Source organism: Bubalus bubalis, chromosome 5, assembly GCF_019923935.1.
Source record: "Bubalus bubalis isolate 160015118507 breed Murrah chromosome 5, NDDB_SH_1, whole genome shotgun sequence".
Classification (NCBI taxonomy): domain Eukaryota; kingdom Metazoa; phylum Chordata; class Mammalia; order Artiodactyla; family Bovidae; genus Bubalus; species Bubalus bubalis.
The window spans coordinates 124746782-124768265 of record NC_059161.1 but is presented as its reverse complement, the minus strand read 5'-3'; the positions used below and the strand labels follow the sequence as shown (position 1 = coordinate 124768265).

At 50.9% G+C, this 21484-nt stretch overlaps 2 protein-coding genes across 2 annotated transcripts; one reads left to right on the top strand and one right to left on the bottom strand.

Moving 5' to 3' along the window:
• Positions 1–407: 407 nt before the first annotated feature.
• NAALADL1 (N-acetylated alpha-linked acidic dipeptidase like 1) lies at positions 408–17165 on the top strand. Its single transcript, XM_006056502.3, has 18 exons — positions 408–1626; positions 1712–1884; positions 1967–2088; positions 2478–2600; positions 10580–10863; positions 10966–11070; positions 12107–12192; positions 12333–12452; positions 14360–14445; positions 14528–14591; positions 14675–14742; positions 14968–15059; positions 15141–15231; positions 15969–16050; positions 16134–16304; positions 16379–16466; positions 16573–16665; positions 16979–17165. Exons 1-18 carry the CDS (start codon positions 1427–1429, stop codon positions 17163–17165), a joined length of 2235 nt encoding a protein of 744 aa, XP_006056564.2. The 5' UTR covers positions 408–1426.
• A 469-nt stretch (positions 17166–17634) lies between these two features.
• Positions 17635–21388, bottom strand: SAC3D1 (SAC3 domain containing 1). The gene is made up of 2 exons (XM_025286641.2): positions 20259–21388; positions 17635–18224 (listed from the first exon to the last, which is right to left on the bottom strand). The coding sequence occupies exons 1-2, from the start codon at positions 20830–20832 to the stop codon at positions 17722–17724; spliced, it is 1077 nt and encodes a 358-aa protein (XP_025142426.2). The 5' UTR covers positions 20833–21388; the 3' UTR covers positions 17635–17721.
• Between the last annotated feature and the right edge of the window lie 96 nt (positions 21389–21484).

Genomic DNA, 21484 nt, shown 5'->3' with positions numbered 1-21484 from the left:
TCTCCTGGATCTCCAGGAATCTTTGGGCCGATCAATAGATTGCAGCCTGGCTGGACAAAATCCCAAGGCAGGATAAGCCATGGATGGTGGAAGGAGTCACATATGAGTCCCAGGGATCTTCCCAGTCCTTCCTGGCTCCCTTTGAAGTCAGAAAGAGGCTAAACACTTATACTGAGTACTTGGTGGCTCCCTCTCCACCCATCCTCATCTGTATGGATGGCCTGCCCCTTGCCTTTTCTGCATGCCAAATACTATCTTATCATTGGAAGATCCCCTCAAATGTTCCCTTCTGGACAGAATTTGTCATTCATTCCACTGGGAGCACGCTGGTCCTCCCCTCTATAGGGGTGCTCACCACACGGCTCAACACAAAGCCTGCCTGGCTCCTCTGCTGGACCCGAGTTCCTGGGCACTCTGGCTTCCCCAGAGCCTGGCATGGGTCTGGCATAGGGCTGAATAAATGAAATATGCTGGCAGTTAGAGTGAAGGAATGAATAAATGAATGGATGGATGGAGGGGAGGGCAGAGGATGGGTGGATGGGAGAATGGGTGAATAAATGTGGGGGTGGGTGCATGAACAGATGGATGGATTCCTGATACAGTCAGGGGATGATGAGGAGGAGGAGGTCACCTTATCAAGAAAGTGTGGGCTTCCCCAGCTCCATCCTCTAGAACAGTTTTAATTTTAAGGGTCCCACTTCCTTCCGTAAGCTCAGATCCCTGCGGGATAGATACAGAGAGTTCTGGGTCTCTCTTCTTCCCTTAGCTCTAGGCTTAGCATTTTTAGGGGGTTCAGATGAGGCAGAAATGGCTAAAATATACTGAGTTCCCACTATGGGTCTAACACCAGGCTAGACATTTTTTACAGATGTGGCCTTGTTTAAAAAAAATAGCACCCCAGTTCTGTGAAATTGGTTCTATTATATTATCTCATTTTTACAGTTAAGAAAATGGGCTCAGAGACACTAAGTGAATTGTCTAAGGTCTTACCGCTAATGTCTAGCAAAGGGTGGGATTTGAACTTAAAACCTACTCAAGGAGCCAGGGCTGGATGGGCTAGAGATCAAGTGACAAAGAGGAACCAGAGGCTGGGATGGCGAGCAGCAGGGCCAGCCCTGCTCTGGATACAGGGGCTCTGAGTTCTAGTCCTGGCCTGGCCTCTTTTACTGGCAGACAGTGGGTGAGACTTTGCCCATCTCCAAGCCTCAGTGTCCACGCGTGGATCTGCTGCCCCTCGGGGGTCTCTTCCAAGTGAATGTTGCAGAAATAGAGGTGGATGTAAGGAGCTCCTGGCCCTTCCTTGGGACGTCCCCTCTTTTCTCTGCCAGCTAGTGACCAAAGGGCAGGGCTGCCCATTAGATAATAGTTAACTGGGTCTGAGGTCCCATCTATAAGGAGGCCACCGAGCTGGCCAAGATTCCACAGGATGCAGTGGGTGAAGGTGCTGGGAGGGGTGGTGGGGGCCGCTGCCCTCTTGGGGCTGGGGATCATTGTGGGTCACTTTGCCATCCCCAAGGGGGCTGACTCACCAGCCCCCAGTGCCTCAGCCTCCCAGGACCTGGACCTGAAGATCCTCGAGACCGTCATAGAACAGCTAGATGCCAACAGGATCCGGGAGAACCTTAGGTGAGAGGCCTGCCTTTGCACCTCTCCCGTGTGCCAGAGGCCCCTCCCTGACCCTGGACCCACCCCTCTCTGGCCCACCCTGCAGAGAACTCTCCAAGGAGCCACATCTGGCCACCAGCCCCCGGGATGAGGCGCTGGTGCAGCTGCTGCTGCAGCGCTGGCAGGACCCGGAGTCAGGCCTGGACTCAGCCAGGACCACTGAGTACGAAGTGCTGCTGTCCTTCCCCAGCGGGGAGCAGCCCAACCGTGTGGATGTGGGTGAGTCCCGGCCCTGGCTCCGGGATTCCCGTGGGCTGGGGGAGCCGCCGGGCCCCGCTCCTACACCGCCCTCTCTCAACAGTGAACTCCACTGGGGCCATCCTCTTCTCCTGCCGACACAGTGAAGAGAACCTGACTGGGGAGCAGGGGGGCCCCAATGTGGTGCCGCCCTATGCTGCCTATGCTCCCCCCGGAACCCCGCAGGTGGGCCTGGGATGCCCTCTCCCCACTGCCGGCCCAATTCCCCCTTGTTCCCACCTCAGCTGCTCCCATCCTGACCCCAGGGGCTGTTGAGAAGTGCCTCAACTGGGGCTCAGCCCCCACCCAGAATGTACTCGCTTCCACACTCCATTACTACTCCTTTTGCCCATTGCTTAGTCATTCAACAAACACTAACGGGCCCTGCTCCAGGCCTGGCCTGATACAGGGTACCTGGACACAGAGCACAGAGAAAACCAGGTGTGACTTGGTCTTGGAGAGCTGAGAAGCTCTGGGTGAGGTGGGGGGCACGGGATCTAAACCCTTCATCCCGCCATTCAGCCTTTCCCTCTCTTTCCTGGGCCTGGCTTCAAGTCACCTTCTCTTGGGAGTAGGGCCCCCTCGTCTATGCCAACCAGGGCTCGGAAGAAGACTTCAAGGAACTACAGAAAAAGGAAGTCAAACTCCAAGATAGCATCGTCTTGACCCGCTATGGGGGTGTAGGGCGCGGAGCTAAGGTAAGCAGCAGCCCCCAGTGCAAGGGGCTGGGTGGGGAGAGGGGCTGGCAGTGGACAGGAGGAGTGAGGGAAAGGGGATGAGCAGTGCTGAGTGGGGCACCAAGCCCTGGGCTTGGGGCAGAAGAAGGGGGTGATTCCTCCTTCCACCCACGATGGCTGCTATGGACTCCGCCCACCCAGATTCTAGTCCATGGGTATGCCCAAAGAATACTTCTGTGCTATGTAACCATGTAACCATGGGTGCCTCCCCCAACATCCCTGAGCCTTGGGAAATAAAGGAATTGGGGAAATTTTTCAGCTTTCATATTCTGGAAGTCTAAGTCCTCCTGTAAATATCTCCTGTGAAGTTCTCCTGAATATCTGACTTAAATCCCTCCTGTTGTCCCCTTCCACCCACCAGTTTGCTTTGTGTCAATACAGAATTTTGACAGAGGATTCCATGCCTATTGCTATTCATTATTATTTTATTTATTTATTTATTTTTAGCTGCACTGGGTCATGGTTGCTTGGTGCTGGCTTTCTCTAGTTCCGGGAACAGGGTGGGAGGCTATTCTTCATTGCAATGCACGTGGCTTCTCCTGTTGTCTAGCACCAGCCCCAGGGCACTCGAGCTTTAGTGGTTGCAATGCATAGGCTCCACAGTTGTGGCTTAAGGGCTTACTTGCCCTGCTGCACATGGAATCTTCCAGACCAGGGTTTAAACCAGTGTCCCCTGCATTGCAAGGCAGATTCTTAACCACTGGACTACTAGGGAAGCCCTGTCTATGGTTTTTAAATGTTTATTTACTTACTTATTTTAAATATTAAAAGGTATATAACAAGAGATGGGACTAGGGAATTAGTGTTTAGTGGGTTAAGAGCTTCAAATTTGCAAAATGAAGAGAGTTCTGGAGATAAATGGAGGTGATGGTAGCACAGTAATAGAAATGTGCTTAATGCCACTGAACTGTACTTTTTTTTTCCTTAATATTTATTTGTTTGGCTGTCCTGGGTCTTAGTTGTGGCACTCGGTACTCTTTAGCTGCAGAATGCGAACTCAGTTGTGGCATGTGGGATCTAGTCCCTGAACTGTACACTTAGATACTAAATTTTATGTTATGTGTATTCATCACAGTTTTTTCTACAATAGTAAAGCATATTTATCAGTTTTCAGAATCAATAGCTAGGAAAAAATAAAAGATTATAATTGCAAGCCATAATGAGAATATGATTAAGCTAACAATATAAAGCATCTGCCTGCAATGTGGGAGACCTGGGTTCAATCCCTGGCTTGGGAGGATACCCTGGAGAAGGAAATGGCAACCCACTCCAGTATTCTTGCCTGGAGAATCCCATGGACAGAGGAACCTGGTGGACTACAGTCCATGGGGTCGCAAAGAGTCGGACATGACTGAGTGACTTAACTTTCTAAATTTCTAACAATATAAAATAATTACATACAATTTGGGGGATCAAGCAGAGTGATGTGGTAAGTGGAAGTGCATACATACACATGTATGCCACCCAGCCAGTCTATATCTCTTGGTTGGTGCATTTAATCCATTTACATTTAAGGTTATTACTGACATGTATGATCCTATTACCATTGTCTTAATTGTCTTGGATTTATTTTCTGTAGATCTTTTCCTTCTGTTGTGTTTCCTACCTAGAGAAGTTTCTTTAGCATTTGTTGTAAAGCTGGTTTGGTGGTGCTGAATTATCTTAACTCTTGCTTGTCTGGAAAGCTTTTGATTTCTCCATCAATATGAATGAGAGTCTTGGTGAATATGGTATTCTTGGTTGTAGGTTCTTCCCTTTCATCACTTTAAATGTATCATGCCATTCCCTTCTGGCTTGTAGAGTTTCTGTTGAGAAATCAGCTGATAACCTGATGGGAGTTCCCATGTATGTTATTTATCAATTTCCCCTTGTTGCTTTTTAAAAATATATATATAATATTTATTTATTTGGCTGCCCCAGGTCTTAGTTGCAGCACATGAGATCTTCAGTCTTCATTGCAGTCTATGGGATCTTTAGTTTCCATGTGCAAACTCTTAGTTGTGGCATATGGGATCTTTGTTCCCTGACCAGGGGTCTAACCTGGGCCCCCTGCATTGGGAGCGAGGGGTCCTAGCCCCTGAACCACCAGAGAAGTTCCTCCCTTGTTGCTTTTAATATTTTATCTTTGTCTTTAATTTTTGTCAGTTTGATTACTATGTGGTTCAGTGTGTTCCTCCTTGGATTTATCCTGCCTGGCACTCTCTGTGCTTCCTGGACTTGGTTGACTATTTCCTTTCCCATGTTAGGGAAGTTTTCAGATATTTTCTCAGGTCTTTTCTTTCTTTCTTCTCTTTCTGGGACCCCTATAATACAATTGTTGGTGCCTTTAATGTTGTCCCAGATCTCTTAGGCTGTTTTCTTTCTTTTTTTTTTTTCATTCTTTTTTCTATATTCTATTCTCTGGCAGTGATTTCCATATTCTATCCTCCAGATCATTTATCTGTTCTGCCTCAATTATTCTGCTATTGATTCTTTCTACTGTATTATTCATCTCTATTTCTTTGTTCTTTCGTTCTTCTAGTTTCTTGCATCTTCTCCATTTTCCCAAGATCCTGGATCATCTTCACTATCATTATTCTGAATTCTTTTTCTGGAAGGTTACCTAACTCCACTTAATTTAATTGTTTTTCTGGAGCTTTATCTTGGCCCTTCATCTGGGATGTAACTTTCTGTTTTTTCATCTTGATTAACTTTCTGAAATGTGGTTTTTGTTCTAACCAATTGTGGTTCTTCTAGCTTCTTTTGTCTGCCCTCTGATGGAAGAGGCTAAGAGTTTTGTGTAAGCTTCCTTATGAGAAGGACTGAGTCTTGCTCTGGTGGGCAGGGCTGTGCTCAGTAAAGCTTTCAGATCAGATCAGTCGTTCAGTCGTGTCTGACTCTTTGAGACACCATGAATCGCAGCACACCAGGCCTCTCTGTCCAACACCAACTCCCGGAGTTCACTGAGACTCATGTCCATTGAGTCAGTGATGCCATCCGGCCATCTCATCCTCTGTCGTCCCCTTCTCCTCCTGCCCCCAATCCCTCCCAGCATCAGAGTCTTTTCCAATGAGTCAACTCTTCACATGAAGTGGCCAAAGTACTGGAGTTTCAGCTTCAGCATCATTCCTTCCAAAGAAATCCCAGGGCTGATCTCCTTCAGAATGGACTGGTTGGATCTCCTTGCAGTCCAAGGGACTCTCAAGAGTCTTCTCCAACACCACAGTTCAAAAGCATCAATTCTTCAGTGCTCAGCCTTCTTCACAGTCCAACTCTCACATCCATACATGACCACAGGAAAAACCATAGCCTTGACTAGATGGACCTTTGTTGGCAAAGTAATGTCTCTGCTTTTGAATATGCTATCTAGGTTGGTCATAACTTTCCTTCCAAGGAGTAAGTGTCTTTTAATTTCATGGCTGCAATCACCATCTGCAGTGATTTTGGAGCCCAGAAAAATAAAGTCTGACACTGTTTCCACTGTTTCCCCATCTATTTCCCATGAAGTGATGGGACCGGATGCCATGATCTTTGTTTTCTGAACGTTGAGCTTTAAGCCAACTTTTTCACTCTCCACTTTCACTTTCATCAAGAGGCTTTTTAGTTCCTCTTCACTTTCTGCCATAAGGTTGGTGTCACCTGCATATCTGAAGTTATTGATATTTCTCCCAGCAATCTTGATTCCAGCTTGTGTTTCTTCCAGTCCAATGTTTCTCATGATGTACTCTGCATAGAAGTTAAATAAGCAGGGTGACAATATACAGCCTTGACGTACTCCTTTTCCTATTTGGAACCAGTCTGTTGTTTCATGTCCAGTTCTAACTGTTGCTTCCTGACCTGCATACAAATTTCTCAAGAGGCAGGTCAGGTGGTCTGGTATTCCCATCTCTTTCAGAATTTTCCACAGTTTATTGTGATCCACACAGTCAAAGGCTTTGGCATAGTCAATAAAGCAGAAATAGATGCTTTTCTGAAACTCTCTTGCTTTTTCCATGATCCAGCAGATGTTGGCAATTTGATCTCTGGTTCCTCTGCCTTTTCTAAAACCAGCTTGAACATCAGGAAGTTCACGGTTCACATATTGCTGAAGCCTGGCTTGGAGAATTTTGAGCATTACTTTACTAGTGTGTGAGATGAGTGCAATTGTGCGGTAGTTTGAGCATTCTTTGGCATCGCCTTTCTTTGGGATTGAAATGAAAACTGACCTTTTCCAGTCCTGTGGCCACTGCTGAGTTTTCCAAATTTGCTGGCATATTGAGTGCAGCACTTTCACAGCATCATCTTTCAGGATTTGGAATAGCTCAACTGGAATTCCGTCACCTCCACTAGCTTTGTTCGTAGTGATGCTTTCTAAAGCCCACTTGACTTCACATTCCAGGATGTCTGGCTCTAGGTCAGTGATCACACCATCGTGATTATCTGGGTCGTGAAGATCTTTTTTGTACAGTTCTTCTGTGTATTCTTGCCACCTCTTCTTAATATCTTCTGCTTCTGTTAGGTCCGTACCATTTCTGTCCTTTATCAAGCCCATCTTTGCATGAAATTTTCCTTTGGTATCTCTGATTTTCTTGAAGAGATCTCTAGTCTTTCCCATTCTGTTTTCCTCTATTTCTTTGCATTGATCGCTGAAGAAGGCTTTCTTATCTCTTCTTGCTATTCTTTGGAACTCTGCATTCAGATGTTTATATCTTTCCTTTTCTCCTTTGCTTTTCACTTCTCTTCTTTTCACAGCTATTTGTAAGGCCTCCCCAGACAGCCATTTTGCTTTTTTGCATTTCTTTTCCATGGGGATGGTCTTGATCCCTGTCTCCTGTACAATGTCACGAACCTCATTCCATAGTTCATCAGGCACTCTATCTATCAGATCTAGGCCCTTAAATCTATTTCTCACTCCCACTGTATAATCATAAGGGATTTGATTTAGGTCATACCTGAATGGTCTAGTGGTTTTCCCTACTTTCTTCAATTTAAGTCTGAATTTGGTAATAAGGAGTTCATGATCTGAGCCACAGTCAGCTCCCGGTCTTGTTTTTGTTGACTGTATAGAGCTTCTCCATCTTTGGCTGCAAAGAATATAATCAATCTGATTTCGGTGTTGACCATCTGGTGATGTCCATGTGTAGAGTCTTCTCTTGTGTTGTTGGAAGAGGGTGTTTGCTATGACTAATGCATTTTCTTGGCAAAACTCTATTAGTCTTTGCCCTGCTTCATTCCGTATTCCAAGGCCAAATTTGCCTGTTACTCCAGGTGTTTCTTGACTTCCTACTTTTGCATTCCAGTCCCCTATAATGAAAAGGACATCTTTTTTGGGTGTTAGTTCTAAAAGGTCTTGTAGGTCTTCATAGAACCGTTCAACTTCAGCTTCTTCAGCATTACTGGTTGGGGCATAGACTTGGATTACTGTGATATTGAATGGTTTGCCTTGGAAATGAACAGAGATCATTCTGTCATTTTGAGATTGCACCCAAGTACTGCGTTTCGGACTCTTTTGTTGACCATGATGGCTACTTCATTTCTTCTGAAGGATTCCTGCCCTCAGTAGTAGATATAATGGTCATCTGAATTAAATTCACCCATTCCAGTCCATTTGAGTTCGCTGATTCCTAGAATGTCTACATTCACTCTTGCCATCTCTTGTTTGACCACTTCCAATTTGCCTTGATTCATGTAAAGCTTTAATCCAATTATTTGCTAATGGGTGGGGTTGCACTCCCTCCCTGTTAGTTGTTTGGCCTAAGAGGACCTAGCCCTGGGGCCTATGGGCTCTATGATAGAGTTAATGGCAACCTCCAAGACAGCTTATATGAAGGGGGGCCTTCCAGGAGTGCTCCTGCCAGCGCCCCCATCCCTTGGTGACCCCCTGCTGACCATCGCCTCCACAGGAGACCCTGCAATACTAGCAAGTGGTTTAGTCTCCTGTGGGGTCACTGCTCCTTTCCTCTGGGTCTTGGTGCCCACAGATTTGGTTTGTGCCCTCCAAGACTGGAGTCTGTTTCACCCAGTCCTGTGGAACGCCTATAATCAAATCCCACTGGCCTTCAAGGTCAGATTCCCTAGGGGTTTCCAGTCCCTTTGTCAGATCCCCAGGCTGGGAAGCCTGACGTGGGGCTCAGAACCTTCACAACAGTGGGAGAACTTCTTTGGTATATCGTTCTCCAGTTTGTGGGTCAACCACATAGCGGATATGGGATTTGATTTAGTCGTGATTGTGCCCCTCCTACCCTCTCATTGCAGCATCTTCTTTGTCTTTGGAAGCAGGGTATCTTTTTTTGATGGGTTCCAGCGTCCTCCTGTTGATGGTTGTTCAACAGATAGTTGTGATTTTGGTGCTCTAACAGGAGGAGATGAGTGCATATCCTCTACTCCACCATTTTGAACCAGAAGCCCTCTCATCACAATTTTAAAAGAAGTAAAAATAAATACATATGTACATACATACATAAAAGAAGTGCCCTTGATAAGAGCTGGTGGGGAAAAAAAAAAGAAAGGAAAGGGGAACAGGTGTGGTAAAATGATACAGACAATGAAACTCTCAGTTTTTAAAAAAACGTATAGAATGAGAAAAGTTTTCTCATAATGCTACCCTCCAAAGAGGTAGCTTTGTTTGTTTATGGAATGTGATCCAGAGTTTCCTTGGGAAGAAGAACATATGAAGGTATATTCTTCTTTCTCTTTTTTTATATAAAAATAGTGTACAATACCCACTGTTCTGAACTGTGCTCTTTTCATATTAATATATCTTAGAAGAAATTCCCTGGTGGTCCAGCAGTTAGGACTCCTTGCTTCTACTTCAGGGGGCCCGAGTTCCATCCCTGGTTGAGAAACTAAGATACCGAAAGCCACTCAGCCTGGCAAAAAAACAAAAAACAAAACCAACCCCAAACCAAACAACCAAACAAAAAGTCATCCTGGTGATCATTCTCAAGTGGTACATAAACTCTGTCTTTGATCTTCTTTTTTAATGTACTGTTTTGTTTTCATTGACTTAAAATATATGTAACATAAACTTTACTATGTTAACCATTCTTTAATGGGCCTTTGTTGCTGTGAGGGCTTTTCTCTGGTTGCAGTGAGCACGGCTTCTCATTACAATAGCTTCTCTTATTGCAGCTCCTGGGATTTAGGGCACAGGCTCAACAGATGTGGCACACAGGCTTAGTTTCTCTGAGGCATGTGTGATCTTCCTAGTTCAAGGATTGAACCCGTGTCCCCTGCATTGGCAAGCAGATTCTTTACCACTGAGCCACTAGGAAGCCCAGTGAACTGTTTTTTAATGTACGTTGCAATTAAGAACATTCACAGTGTCAAAAAAAAAAATTGTCGTGCAGCCATCGCTATGACCCATTTCCAGATTGCTTTCATGGTTCCAGGTGAAACTCTGTACTCATTTAACACCCTTATTCTCCCTCTGCAGCCCCTAGTAACCTCTATTTGACTTTCTTAGCCTATTCTAGGAAGCTCACGTAAGAGGAATCATGCAATATTTGCCTTTTCATGTCTGGCTTCCTTCACTTAGCACAATGTTTTGAGGTTCATTGATGTATCAGAGCTTCACTCCTTTTTAAGACAGTAATTGACGTTTGCATGCTGTATAGTAGGTTTTGCTTATCTGTACATCAGTGACGGATAGTTGAGTTGTTTCTATCTTTTGGCTACTATGAATAGTGCTTATATGAATAGGGGTGTAGGAGCACATTCTCCTTCCTTCTTACAGCTGCATGTTACTCCTCTGCAGGGTACCTCAGTCTAACGGCCCCACTGATGAGCCGTTGTCTACACTCAGCAGTCTTCTGCTGTCTCAAGCAGCACTGCAACAAATGACTTGCGTAAGAGTCATCTTGCTGGTAGGAAGGCAGGCCTGTACTGGCTTCCACAGTGATGAAGGGAAGAAGAGGAGCAATGTGAGATGTGTCCCCCTTTCACCTCCCTTCCCTAAACACAGCCTCCTCTGCTTCCTGCAGGCTGTGAATGCTGCCAAGTACGGGGTGGCTGGAGTGCTAGTGTACACGGACCCCAAAGACATCAATGACGGGAAGAGCTTGCCAAATGAGACCTTCCCACACTCCTGGTGCCTGCCTCCCTCGGGCGTGGAGCGAGGCTCCTACTTCGAGTATTTTGGGGACCCCTTGACTCCTTACCTTCCAGCTACGCCCTCCTCCTTCCGCCTAAACTCTGACAATGCCTCTGGATTTCCCCCAATTCCCATTCAGCCCATTGGCTTCGAGGATGCACAAGTCCTTCTCTGGTGAGCTTGTGTCCTAGGGTCTCCTGCCCACTCTCCGGTGGTGGCCCCCAACTTCAACCCCACGTCCATATTTGCTCTGAAGGGCCTCCCCCTCCTCCCCAGTAACCTTGGAGGAAACCTTGCGCCGGCTGACTGGCAGGGAGGACTGGGCTGTGACTACAATTTGGGGCCAGGCTTCCGGTCGAATGGTATCTTCCCAGAAGACGGGTAAGATGGAGCCCCCTCCTCCCCCAACACTCCCATTCTCTTCCCTTGTTATACTTTCTTTTTTAAAAAAAAAATGTATGTATTTATTTTTTTATTTTTGGCCGTGCTGGGTCTTCGTTGCTGCACGTAGACTTTCTCTCATTGCAGCAATCAGGGGCTGCTCTCTAGCTGTGGCATGCCAGCTTCTCATTGTGGTGGCTTCTCTTGTTGCCAAGCACAGGCTTTCGGGCACGTGGGCTTTAGTAGATGCGGGCTCAGTAGTTGTGGCTCACAGACTCAGCTGCTCCACGGCACCTGGCATCTTCCTGGACCAGGGATCAAATCGGTTCCCTTGCATTGCAAAGCGGATTCTTGACCGCTGGACAACCAGGGAAGTGGGTTATGCTTCCCTGACCCTAGGCTTCCTCGCTGCTCACTTCGAGGCCTGGCCCTTCCCTTTCTCCTCTCTCCCAACCCCTCCTTGATTCCAAAACACCTGTCTTGTCCTGGGGAAGCCTGTGAATCAGTTGTGTGCTCCACAAGGCTCTGTGGAGTCCCCCGACCTCACCTTGGACCTCCGTTCTCCAGCCACCCCCTCTCTTGAACGCACCAAGCTCCTTTCCAAATCAGGGCCTCTGGACTTGCTGTTCTGGCTGATGGAACACTCTTCCCCAAGCTCTGCCATTCCTGGCCTGCCCTAACACCCCACCTGCCACCAGGCACCTAGTCAGTGTCCCCCCAAGCTCCCTCACTGCCTGCAGTTGCTCACTTCCTTGGGGTCTGGCTGCTCCAGGAGAGGGAGATCCGACGAGGGTGGGGTCCATGTCTGTCTCAGCCATTGCCCAAAGCTGGTACGATGCTGACATACACTAAGTATCCAGTAACCGAGTGAGTACAAAGAAGACTTGGAGTCAGAAGAGCTGGGCTCTAGCCTCGCTGTCTCTCCTGGTATTTCCAAGCAGGTGACTTTTCCAGGTTCCTTTCTGACTCTGGGCCTCAGGTTTTCCTGCATTTTGGAGGGGGAGTGGGCGGTGCCGAGACTCCTGTCCCCCTCCAGCCAGGTGAACGTGAGTGTCCACAACCGCCTGGAGCTGCGGAACTCCTCCAATGTCCTGGGGATCATCCGCGGGGCTGTGGAGCCAGGTGAGCGCCTCCTCACGGCTCCCGGCGCCCCCAGGACCCCGCCCAACCCTTGGCGCCGCTGACCACGCCCCCTCGGCCCCGCCTGGCTGCCCCTCCCACCCACGCTCCTCTGAGGTTTCTGACTCTGCTCCTCCTGCCAGACCGCTACGTGCTATATGGAAACCACCGGGACAGCTGGGTTCACGGGGCCGTGGACCCCAGCACTGGTACTGCCGTCCTCTTGGAGCTCTCCCGCGTCCTGGGGACTCTGCTGAAGAAGGGTGAGCGGCCCGCCCTGCCTCGGTCCAGGGACTCGCTCCCCAAGAGGGCACCTAAACCCAGTCCTCCCTGAATTTTGGGCGCTGACACCCCCTCCACTCTTGCATTCGCCTGTGCCCAAGCCTAAGGGCCCTCGGGACAGACATGCATGACACTAGCCCTGGCTTCGCTCAAGCAGCCCAGTGCGGTACAGGGAACTCTTGCAATACCTTCTGAGGGTCTTCTGCACCCTTCCAGGGAAGCGAGATCAGGTGTGGTCGGGAGCAAGGCTGTGCCCAGGCTCTACCCTCGGGGAGTCTCAGCTTGGTTGAGGCAGGGGGACAGACAGTCGTTAACTCTACAAACACTTAAGCCATGCCTACTGTGTGCCAGGCCAGCTCTAGGCACTGGACGTCCCCCCAGAGAACCCCAGAATTGACTGTAATGACAACTATGAAACATGCTATTAGGAAAAATATCTACCAGGCTTTCCAGGTGGAAGCCAGAGCTCAGGGAGGTGGCAGTTCCAGGTGGGGGTGGGGGTCCAGGTGGGAAAGAGTGGCTGCACCAGGTGGCAGAACTGTGTATTTCCTAAAAATAGGGACATTTTCTTTCATAACCACGCTACAATGATCAGAATCAGAAAATTAAAATTTTTTCCAGTTGTTCCAATAACTTTCAAAAATGATTTATTTATAGTTTGGCTGGTCTGGGTCTTCACTGCCCCTTGAAGGCTTTCTCTGGTTGCAACGTGCAGGCTTCTCTTGTTGTGCAGCACAGGGCTTAGTTACACTGAGGCATGTGAGATCTTAGTTCCCCGGCCAGGGATCGGACTTGTGTCCCTTGGAAGATGGATTCTTAACCACTGGACCACCAGGGAAGTCCTTCCTTTAACATTTAGAGCAAAAGAATGTTCTGGTCCAAGAGTCAATCCAGGAGCACAGGTTGCCTGTGTAGTAATCGCATGGGTCATCTGTAATAGTTTCTTAGCTGTTCTTTCTTTCCTGATCCTGATTATTTAGTTTGTTGACTGTCTCTCAATTTCGGTTTGTTGGATTAGATTCAGGTTATGCATTTTGGGCAGAAAAAAGCGTGGGAGCTTTCCACTGCAAGCATATAATCATTTTATACTTAAAAAATTTTTGATTTAAAACAAAAAGATGAGAAATGATCAAAGGGGACTGAGTTGCAGCCAGAGATGGGAGTACAGCCCAGAGCACACAGTGCCATGGAGGGTGAGGGGAGTCTGAAGGAGGTGAGGGGCAAGCAAGGACCCCGAGGCTCCCAGGAGGTGACTGAGGACTGTGGCAAGAGCAGTGAGAGCATGAGGCGGAGATGGGAGCCAACCTGCAGGAGGCTATGAGAGCGATATGGGGCGTTGGTTAAGCCCCTGGATTCTGGAGCCAGATCCTGAATTTGAACTCTGGCTCTGCTGCCTACCAGCTGTGTAACCCTGGGCAAGTCATTAAACCTCTTTGTGGCTCCATTTCGTCAATGGAGACAATGAGAGTCTGTCTCTCAAGACCTTCTTGTAAGGACTGGCTCAATATGGATAATGCTCTAAGGACAATGTGTGTTTCATCACCAAATGAATAGGAGTAGGGGCCGGTTTTGCATAAGATGCCAGGAAGAGAGTTAGGGGATCCAGAGAAGAGGGGCAGGGCATTCTGGCAGAACGGACCACCGGACTGAAGGAGATTGTTGTCGGGGGTGGGGGCCAAAGTTGAGGTGTCACAGCAGAGGAGAGGCCCTGGTAAAAAGAGGGCGAAGCCTCAGCGAAGGTTTGGCCGGGGAGGTGCCAATACCTAACTCCAATGGCCAGCTGCCCTGTGGGTTCCAGCCCTCTCTCCCTTCACATGCCCAACCTTCCCCCTAAGCCACCCCGAGATCTGGGGGATCTTGCCCTCCAGCACTTTATCCTTCTCCCCAGGCACCTGGCGTCCCCGCAGATCAATCGTGTTTGCGAGCTGGGGGGCAGAGGAGTTTGGTCTCATCGGCTCCACAGAATTCACGGAGGTGAGTGAGCCCCGCAGCTGGGCACTCGAGGGGATTCCCGGGGCGGGCCGCGCGGGGCTGACGTGGTCGGGTCCACCTGCAGGAGTTCTTCAGCAAGCTGCAGGAGCGCGCCGTGGCCTACATCAATGTGGACATCTCGGTGTTTGGTATGAGGGGCGGCGGGGCTGACTCGGGGAGCGGGGACACGAAAAGGCGGAGCCCGAATAGTCTTCCTTGGATCCTCTCACAGCCAATGCCACCCTGAGGGTGCAGGGCACGCCCCCGATCCAAAGCGTCGTCTTCTCCGCTGCCAAACAGGTGGAAAGGGGAGTGGCTGGGAGCGGGGTGGGAGGAGGCTTGTCGGGGGCGGGGCTACACGGGGTAGGCGGAGCTGATACTTCGGAGAGGGGCCGGCGGTGGGACTGAGGCTGCGGGGAGGGCCTTGAAGAATCTAAAGGATTGCGCAAGGGCCGGTGCGGAGGACCTGCCTGGCTGTTGGACCTGGGGAGGAGCCAGCGGCAGACTAGATTCCCCTCCACTCAGATCTCCGCACCGGGCTCCAGCGGTCTCAGCATCTATGACAATTGGATCCGATATTACAACCGTAGCAGCTCCGTGTACGGCCTGGTCCCCAGGTGAGCCCGGGACCGGGATGGGGACCCCAGGCTGGTGAGCTGGCCCAGCGCCCTGCAGCCTGACCATATTTCTTCCCATAGTGTGGGGACTCTGGGCGCTGGCAGCGATTATGCCCCTTTCATTCACTTCTTGGGCATCTCCTCCATGGACATCGCCTACACCTATGACCGGGTAAGCAGACACCCCTTAGTCCCCAGCCCGGGACTTTGCTCCACTAGCCCCCTCCTCTCTCGGGCTGCTCCTGTGCAAATGCATCCATCACTCAGTAGTTGTGCTACCTCGACCAAGTTTCTTTACCTCTCTTAAGCATGTTCATCCTCATCTATATTATTTTATCAAATTTAAGACACCACTGAGTATAAGATGCACTGTTGTGATATGCATTATTCAGAAGGGAAAAAATACACGGTCAGTTGATTGCAGGATGACATTGACTGTAAGAAGCATCCTGATTTCAGAGATCTTAAAATGTGAAAAAAAGTTTGTCTCAGAGTACATTAAAAAACAGTATAAAACGGGTGATTTGATGGTAAAATGAGATAAGGGCTGCAGAGTGCCAGACTGTTTCCCTGTTTGATGCTCCAAAATACCCTTTCTCCCCTCCATGGCCATTCTGCTCCTGAGTGGTGGAGCTGGGATGTGAATCCTCCTGTTTGACTGCAAAGCCTCAGGTTCTTCTCCTTCATGCAAAACAGGAAGCTGGCACCTGACCCAGCTCTGCCACTTAGTTGTGTGATATCAGGAAGGTTACTTAACCTCTCTGAGCCCATTTCCTCCTCTGTAAGGTGGGAACCCTAGAACCTGCCTCACAGGTGTGGTGACAACTGACTTGAGATAATGGCTCTACATTGAACTCCTCCTTCCACTTCTCATCCCAAGCCTGTCACCCATGGGTCTTGTTTCCTCAGAGCAAGACCTCAGCCCGGATCTACCCCACCTACCACACAGCCTTTGACACCTTTGATTACGTGGACAAGTTTTTGGACCCTGGTGAGGAAGGGGGCAAGGGGTCTCCTGCGGCGGGAGGAGGCAGGGCTGAAGGCTGAGCCTGGCCTCATCACCCTCCCCACCAGGTTTCAGCAGCCATCAGGCCGTGGCCCGGACTGCGGGAAGTGTGCTTCTCCGGCTCAGTGACAGCCTCTTCCTGCCGCTTAACATCAGTGACTACAGCGAGACCCTCCGCAGCTTCCTGCAGGCTGCCGAGAACCTCAGGGTCCTATTGGAGCAGCACGGCATCAGCCTCGGTACGGAGACCCCGATATTGAGGCATGGGGAGCCTTATGCCCCCAGGGCTAAGATGCTGGCTGTTCTCCCACAGGACCTTTGGTGACTGCGGTGGAGAGGTTTGAGGGGGCAGCCACGGCATTCAACCAACGCATAGCAACACTGCGAGAGGGCACCCCTGAGTAAGCAAGGGTTGCAAGCAGGTGTCTGGGAGGCCAGCATCCAGGGCAGGATGCAGGCTGGCAGCTGGGTGGTTGTAGGGTGACCAGAGGGTCTTGTCACCCTCAGTCCCCTGCAGGTGAGGATGATCAACGACCAGCTGATGCTCTTGGAGCGGACTTTCCTGAACTCACAAGCCTTCCCAGAAGAACGCTACTACAGGTGAGCCTGTCCAAAGCTCTTGGGAGGTGCGGTGAGATGAGGCTGGGCAATGGGTACCCATCCAAGGGAGGAGAATGTCACTTTTTCTGGCCTTTAGAGCACAACCCAGTCCCTTGAGATGGCTGGGGAGTGAGGCTCAAAGATGGGGAGGCAAATCAGTTAAGGTCACCCTGGGACTACAGCCTACATCTCCTCCTACTACCAGCAGAGAGGTGCATTTGTCCCTAGCTGTATACAGGAGCTGTTGCAGGCTGAAGCTCTGCTCATTCTTGGCCCCTGCATGACCTTGATCCTCCTCCATTTCTCCCTTCAGCCATGTGCTCTGGGCACCCCGCACCGGCTCTGTGGCCACGTTCCCTGGCCTGTCCAATGCCTATTCCCAGGCCCAGAACGCAGGCCACGAACCTGCAGCCTGGGCTGAGGTGCAGAGACAGCTCAGCATCGTGGTGGCAGCCCTGGAGGGCGCGGCAGCCACCCTGAGGCCTGTGGCTGACCTCTGACCCCACCCTCATTCTTCAGCTCCCACCTACTCTCTATCCTACTCACTCCCCCTCCAGGTTTCTTTGACTATGTCCCCATCTCCCTTCATGCTAGGAAAGGGCACGACCACAGGACCCTCTCAAACTTCGGAGGGGTCCCACAAGTGTGGACGCTTGAAGGGAGTGACAAGCCCCAGATGAAAATTTCCCTCTTGCTGGATCTTGGTTGGCAGAGGGTGAACAGGAGACAGGGATGAGGGGAATGACAAAACCACCAACTGCTCTTGGTAGCAGATGAGTGAAGATGGGACGCATAATGCCAACCTTAAATGTCAACTAAGAGACACCAGAGCCACCCCCCAGTGATCAGCAGGGAAACTAAGGCCCAGGGTGGACAGGGCATAGTCCAATTTGGGTTCCTCTTCCCCCACGCCCCCAGCACGTCTCAACTCCTCCCTGCCCTCCCCAAATAAATCAATCCGAGCTTTTGTTCCTTGTACTGTGCGGGAATCATGAAAAAAGAAACCCGAGTGGTTCAGCCCCAGTCTCGGGGCTCTGGGAGACCACACAGTCCTCTTCATACCTCTGTTGTGGGTCTGTCCACAGCCTCATCTTCCTCCTCTGCCATGACCACGTCTTCCAGAGTGCGCCCTCCAAGTTTGTTCCCCACCAGTATCTGGCAGGTCCCGGCAGGTGGCAGCCCCTCCTCAGTGTAACGACCCCTCAGGAACACCACTCTCTCCTGTCCATCTAAGGGTAGTCCGTGGGCCTGGCACAGGTCCCGTGCCTCCTTGGGCCCATCCAGGGCCAGCAGGTGGACCATGAAGCCCAGGGGCAAGGTCTGGCCCTTGTGGGTGCTGAGTGCACGAGCAAGGCGGGCCAGGGCTCCCCGGCGGGCACGGCCCACGTGGCACTGCACAGCGCAGCTCTGAAGGTAGGGCAGCATCCTGAGCAGGCGAAAGAGGCGGGCGGCATTGCCTTCCCGGAAGGCAGAGTCAACTGCCAGGGCGGTGCGCAGGGCGGGGCAGGAACGCAGAGCTGCAGGCAGCCGCAGAACCTCATGAAGGGCCTCTACCGAGCCTGGAAGGGCGAGAAGCGCGAATGAGGATGCTGAGTCCGGGACCAGGCCCGCCTTCCGTGCCATCCCCTTTCAGTGGTGTCGGACTCTTGGCAACCCCATGGACTGTAGCCCACCAGGCTCCTCTGTCCATGGGATCCTCCAGGCGAGGATACTGGAGTGGGTTGCCATTCCCTCCTCCAGGGGATCTTCCCAACCCAGGGATAGAATCCCTGTCTCTTACATCTCTTACATTGGCAGGCAGGTTCTTTACCACTGGTGCCACCTGGGGAGCCCATCCCCTTAGGTTTCCCCATCCCCCTCCCACCTTCATGAATCTTCAACCACCTTCTCTGGCCTTCCCCCACCCCCAACTCACTCCTCCTCCACCAGCTCCTGCTCTGGCCACGCCATATCCCAAGCAAAGCCAACCCTCCCTACCCCTTAAGGTGAAGTCGCTCAGTCGTGTCTGACTCTGCGACCCCGTGGACTGTAGCCTGCCAGGCTCCTCCGTCCATGGGATTTTCCAGGCAAGAGTACTGGAGTGGGTTGCCATTTCCTTCTCCAGAGGATCTTCCCGGCCCAGGGATCGAACCCAGTTCTCCCTCATTGTAGGCAGACGCTTTACCGTCTGAGCCACCAGGGAAGTCAGCCTACCCCTTAGCCCATTCCTGATCCTTATCAGAATTTGTTGCCAGTGATTCTAGAATCCCATCAAATAGTCTGGGTCCTCATAATAAAGTGAGGCTGTGTTTACAGATGAAGGAAAGAGGCTGTGATCATTTAATGACTTGCCTGAGACTGTCCTAGAGCTCATGTATATTTAAGAAGGTGACCCAATCAAATCCAAGTTTTCTGACTTAAAGCCCAGCCCTTTCTCCACTGCCCTAGCTGCCCCAAGGTTTGGTAGTTGGCTCTGCCACACCTTCTGCTGTCCACCTGGTAAGGCAGTTTCTTTTACAAATTCTGCTTCTCCCCTTCCAAGGAGAAAGACAACACTGGGACCTTGGGTAAACCGAAGCTTCTGACCCATCTGCTGTTCACTCACTGTTGTGTCTGACTCTTTGTGACCCGGAGGACTACAGCACACCAGGTTCCTCTGTCTTCCACTATCTCCCAGAGTTTGCTCAAATTCATGTCCATTGAGTCTGTGATGCTATCTAACCATCTCATCCTCTGCTGCCCCCTTTTCCTTCTGCCTTCAGTCTTTCCTAGCATCAGGGTCTTTTCCAATGAGTTGGCTCTTCACATCAGGTGGCCAAAGTATTGGAGTTGCAGCTTCAGCATCAGTCCTTCCAGTGAATATTCAGAGTTGATCTCCTTTAGGATTGACTGACCCATTAGTGGGCCGTTAACTCAATAGCATTTCATTAAATTAAGTAGAATTAATTCAAAAGCATCATCCATCTATAGGAAAAAATCTAGTCTTGAACCTTCTATCTCAGATATATTTGTTGGCATATGTGTTCTTGGCTGTTTTGCAATACTGACTGAAATGGAGATTTAAAAGAAAAAGCTTGAAAATCACTGCTGCTACTGCTGCTAAGTCACTTCAGTCGTGTCCGACTCTGTGCGACCCCATAGACGGCAGCCCACCAGGCTCCCCCATCCCTGGGATTCTCCAGGCAAGAATACTGGAGTGGGTTGCCATTTCCTTCTCCAGTGCATAAAAGTGAAAAGTGAAAGTGAAGCCGCTCAGTCCTGTCCTACTCTTAGTGACCCCATGGACTGCAGCCTATCAGGCTCCTCCATCCATGGGATTTTCCAGGCAAGAGTACTGGAGTGGGGTGCCAGTGCCTTCACTATCTAGGTTCAATTGTCACATTCCAACTCTATCCCCTCCACTTTCATAATGAGAAAGCCGAGACACAGAGAAGGGAAGGGACTGGTCAGAAGGTTCATGTAGGGGCTCAGTGGATCTTGTGCAATGGCTGAGATACATATTTAGGAGACATTTAGGATGGAGAGGGAGCTAGTGGTGAGGTCTGAAAGCTTCTCCTTCCTTTCTTGGCCTCCACTGTCCCGGACTCTGCTCTGCCGCGGGGACCCTGACTCACCCAGGTTATACAGCAGAAAGAGGCCCTGGAAGGTGGCCTGGCGGGGGTGGGGACCGGCGCCCAGCGCGTAGCAGCGGCGCAGAGAACCGAAACTCTCCTGGACCTGGGCTTGCAGCAACATTGGGTCCACTGGCCCGTGCGTCGCGTTGGGTCCGAGCCGCGCCACCACGGCCAGCAGCACAGCCAGAGCCGATTCCAGCACCAACGCCGTCTCGACGTCGCTCGCGCTTTGCAGGGCCAAGTCCAGCCGCACCGCGCGCAGCCGGTCCGCCACGAAGCTGGCCACCTCCGCGCAGGAAGCGTCGGTGCGCTCGGCCACCTCGCTAGCCAGGTAGCGCACGGTGGCCAGCAGCACGGACGGCGGACGAAGCTGACTCGGAGGGGGCCGGATCTTCCCGGCGGCCGGCCGACTGTACTCCTTCACCGCGCGCTGCGGGTCGGCTCGGGGCCTGTCCCCGCGGCACCCCGGCACCACCTCGAAGCGGTGCAGGCGGCACTCCTTTTCGCGCTGTGCGCGCTCGGCGGCCGGACACATGTCCAGGCACGTGCCCACGGGCAGCTCGTAGCCGGGCATAGGTGGGCTGGGGGGAAAGGACGGGCTCTCAGCATCCGGTGGACAGCGGCGGCCCCTCGCCCCATTCTGCGGGAGAGCACGCCAAGGCTGGCGAAGGCGGGGCCAACCCCTCTCGGCCCGCCTCCCTGCCCTGGTCTGAACCTTCCCCCCGCCCGTCTGGCCGCCGCAGTCCTCACCGAGTCCTGTCACCTCCCACAGATCTCCGTGCAGGCCTCCCGAGATCCTCTGCGTTGTAGTTCAACGTCACCAACACTGTTCCTCACGTTCAGGTCCCACTAAAGCCCAACCACAGTGCACCGCTATAGTCGGACCACTCCCATGATGCACCACTTTATAGTTCCCTTCCGCAACCAATCGCTTTGCAGGAGAGGCGGGGCAAGTGTGGAGCCACGCCTTCCCGGGCTCCCGCCCTCTAATCCTATCATTGTTTAGCTCTGAACCACCTGACCCAAGTGGGTACACCCACTTTGGTTCTTCACCCGATAACCTGACTCAGTCGGCCTTACTGCCGTTCTTTTCTGTTTTCCTTGAGGACTCTTCTCCCTGTTTTCTAGATCAGGGGTCAGCAAACTTTTTCTACAAAGAGCCAAAATAGTAGATACTCTTGGATTTACAGGTCACAACCAATCACTCAGCCTTGCCGGTCTAGTGA

Coding starts and splice junctions, on each gene's coding strand:
- SAC3D1 (XM_025286641.2), bottom strand. CDS start 20,832: ATGCCCGGCTACGAGCTGCCCGTGGGCACGTGCCTGGACATGTGTCCG. Junction 18,225..20,258: donor CTTTCTGCTGTATAACCTGG/GTGAGTCAGGGT, acceptor TCGCCCTTCCAG/GCTCGGTAGAGGCCCTTCAT.
- NAALADL1 (XM_006056502.3), top strand. CDS start 1,427: ATGCAGTGGGTGAAGGTGCTGGGAGGGGTGGTGGGGGCCGCTGCCCTC. Junction 14,446..14,527: donor GCTCCACAGAATTCACGGAG/GTGAGTGAGCCC, acceptor GTCCACCTGCAG/GAGTTCTTCAGCAAGCTGCA. Junction 16,051..16,133: donor GGACAAGTTTTTGGACCCTG/GTGAGGAAGGGG, acceptor CCTCCCCACCAG/GTTTCAGCAGCCATCAGGCC.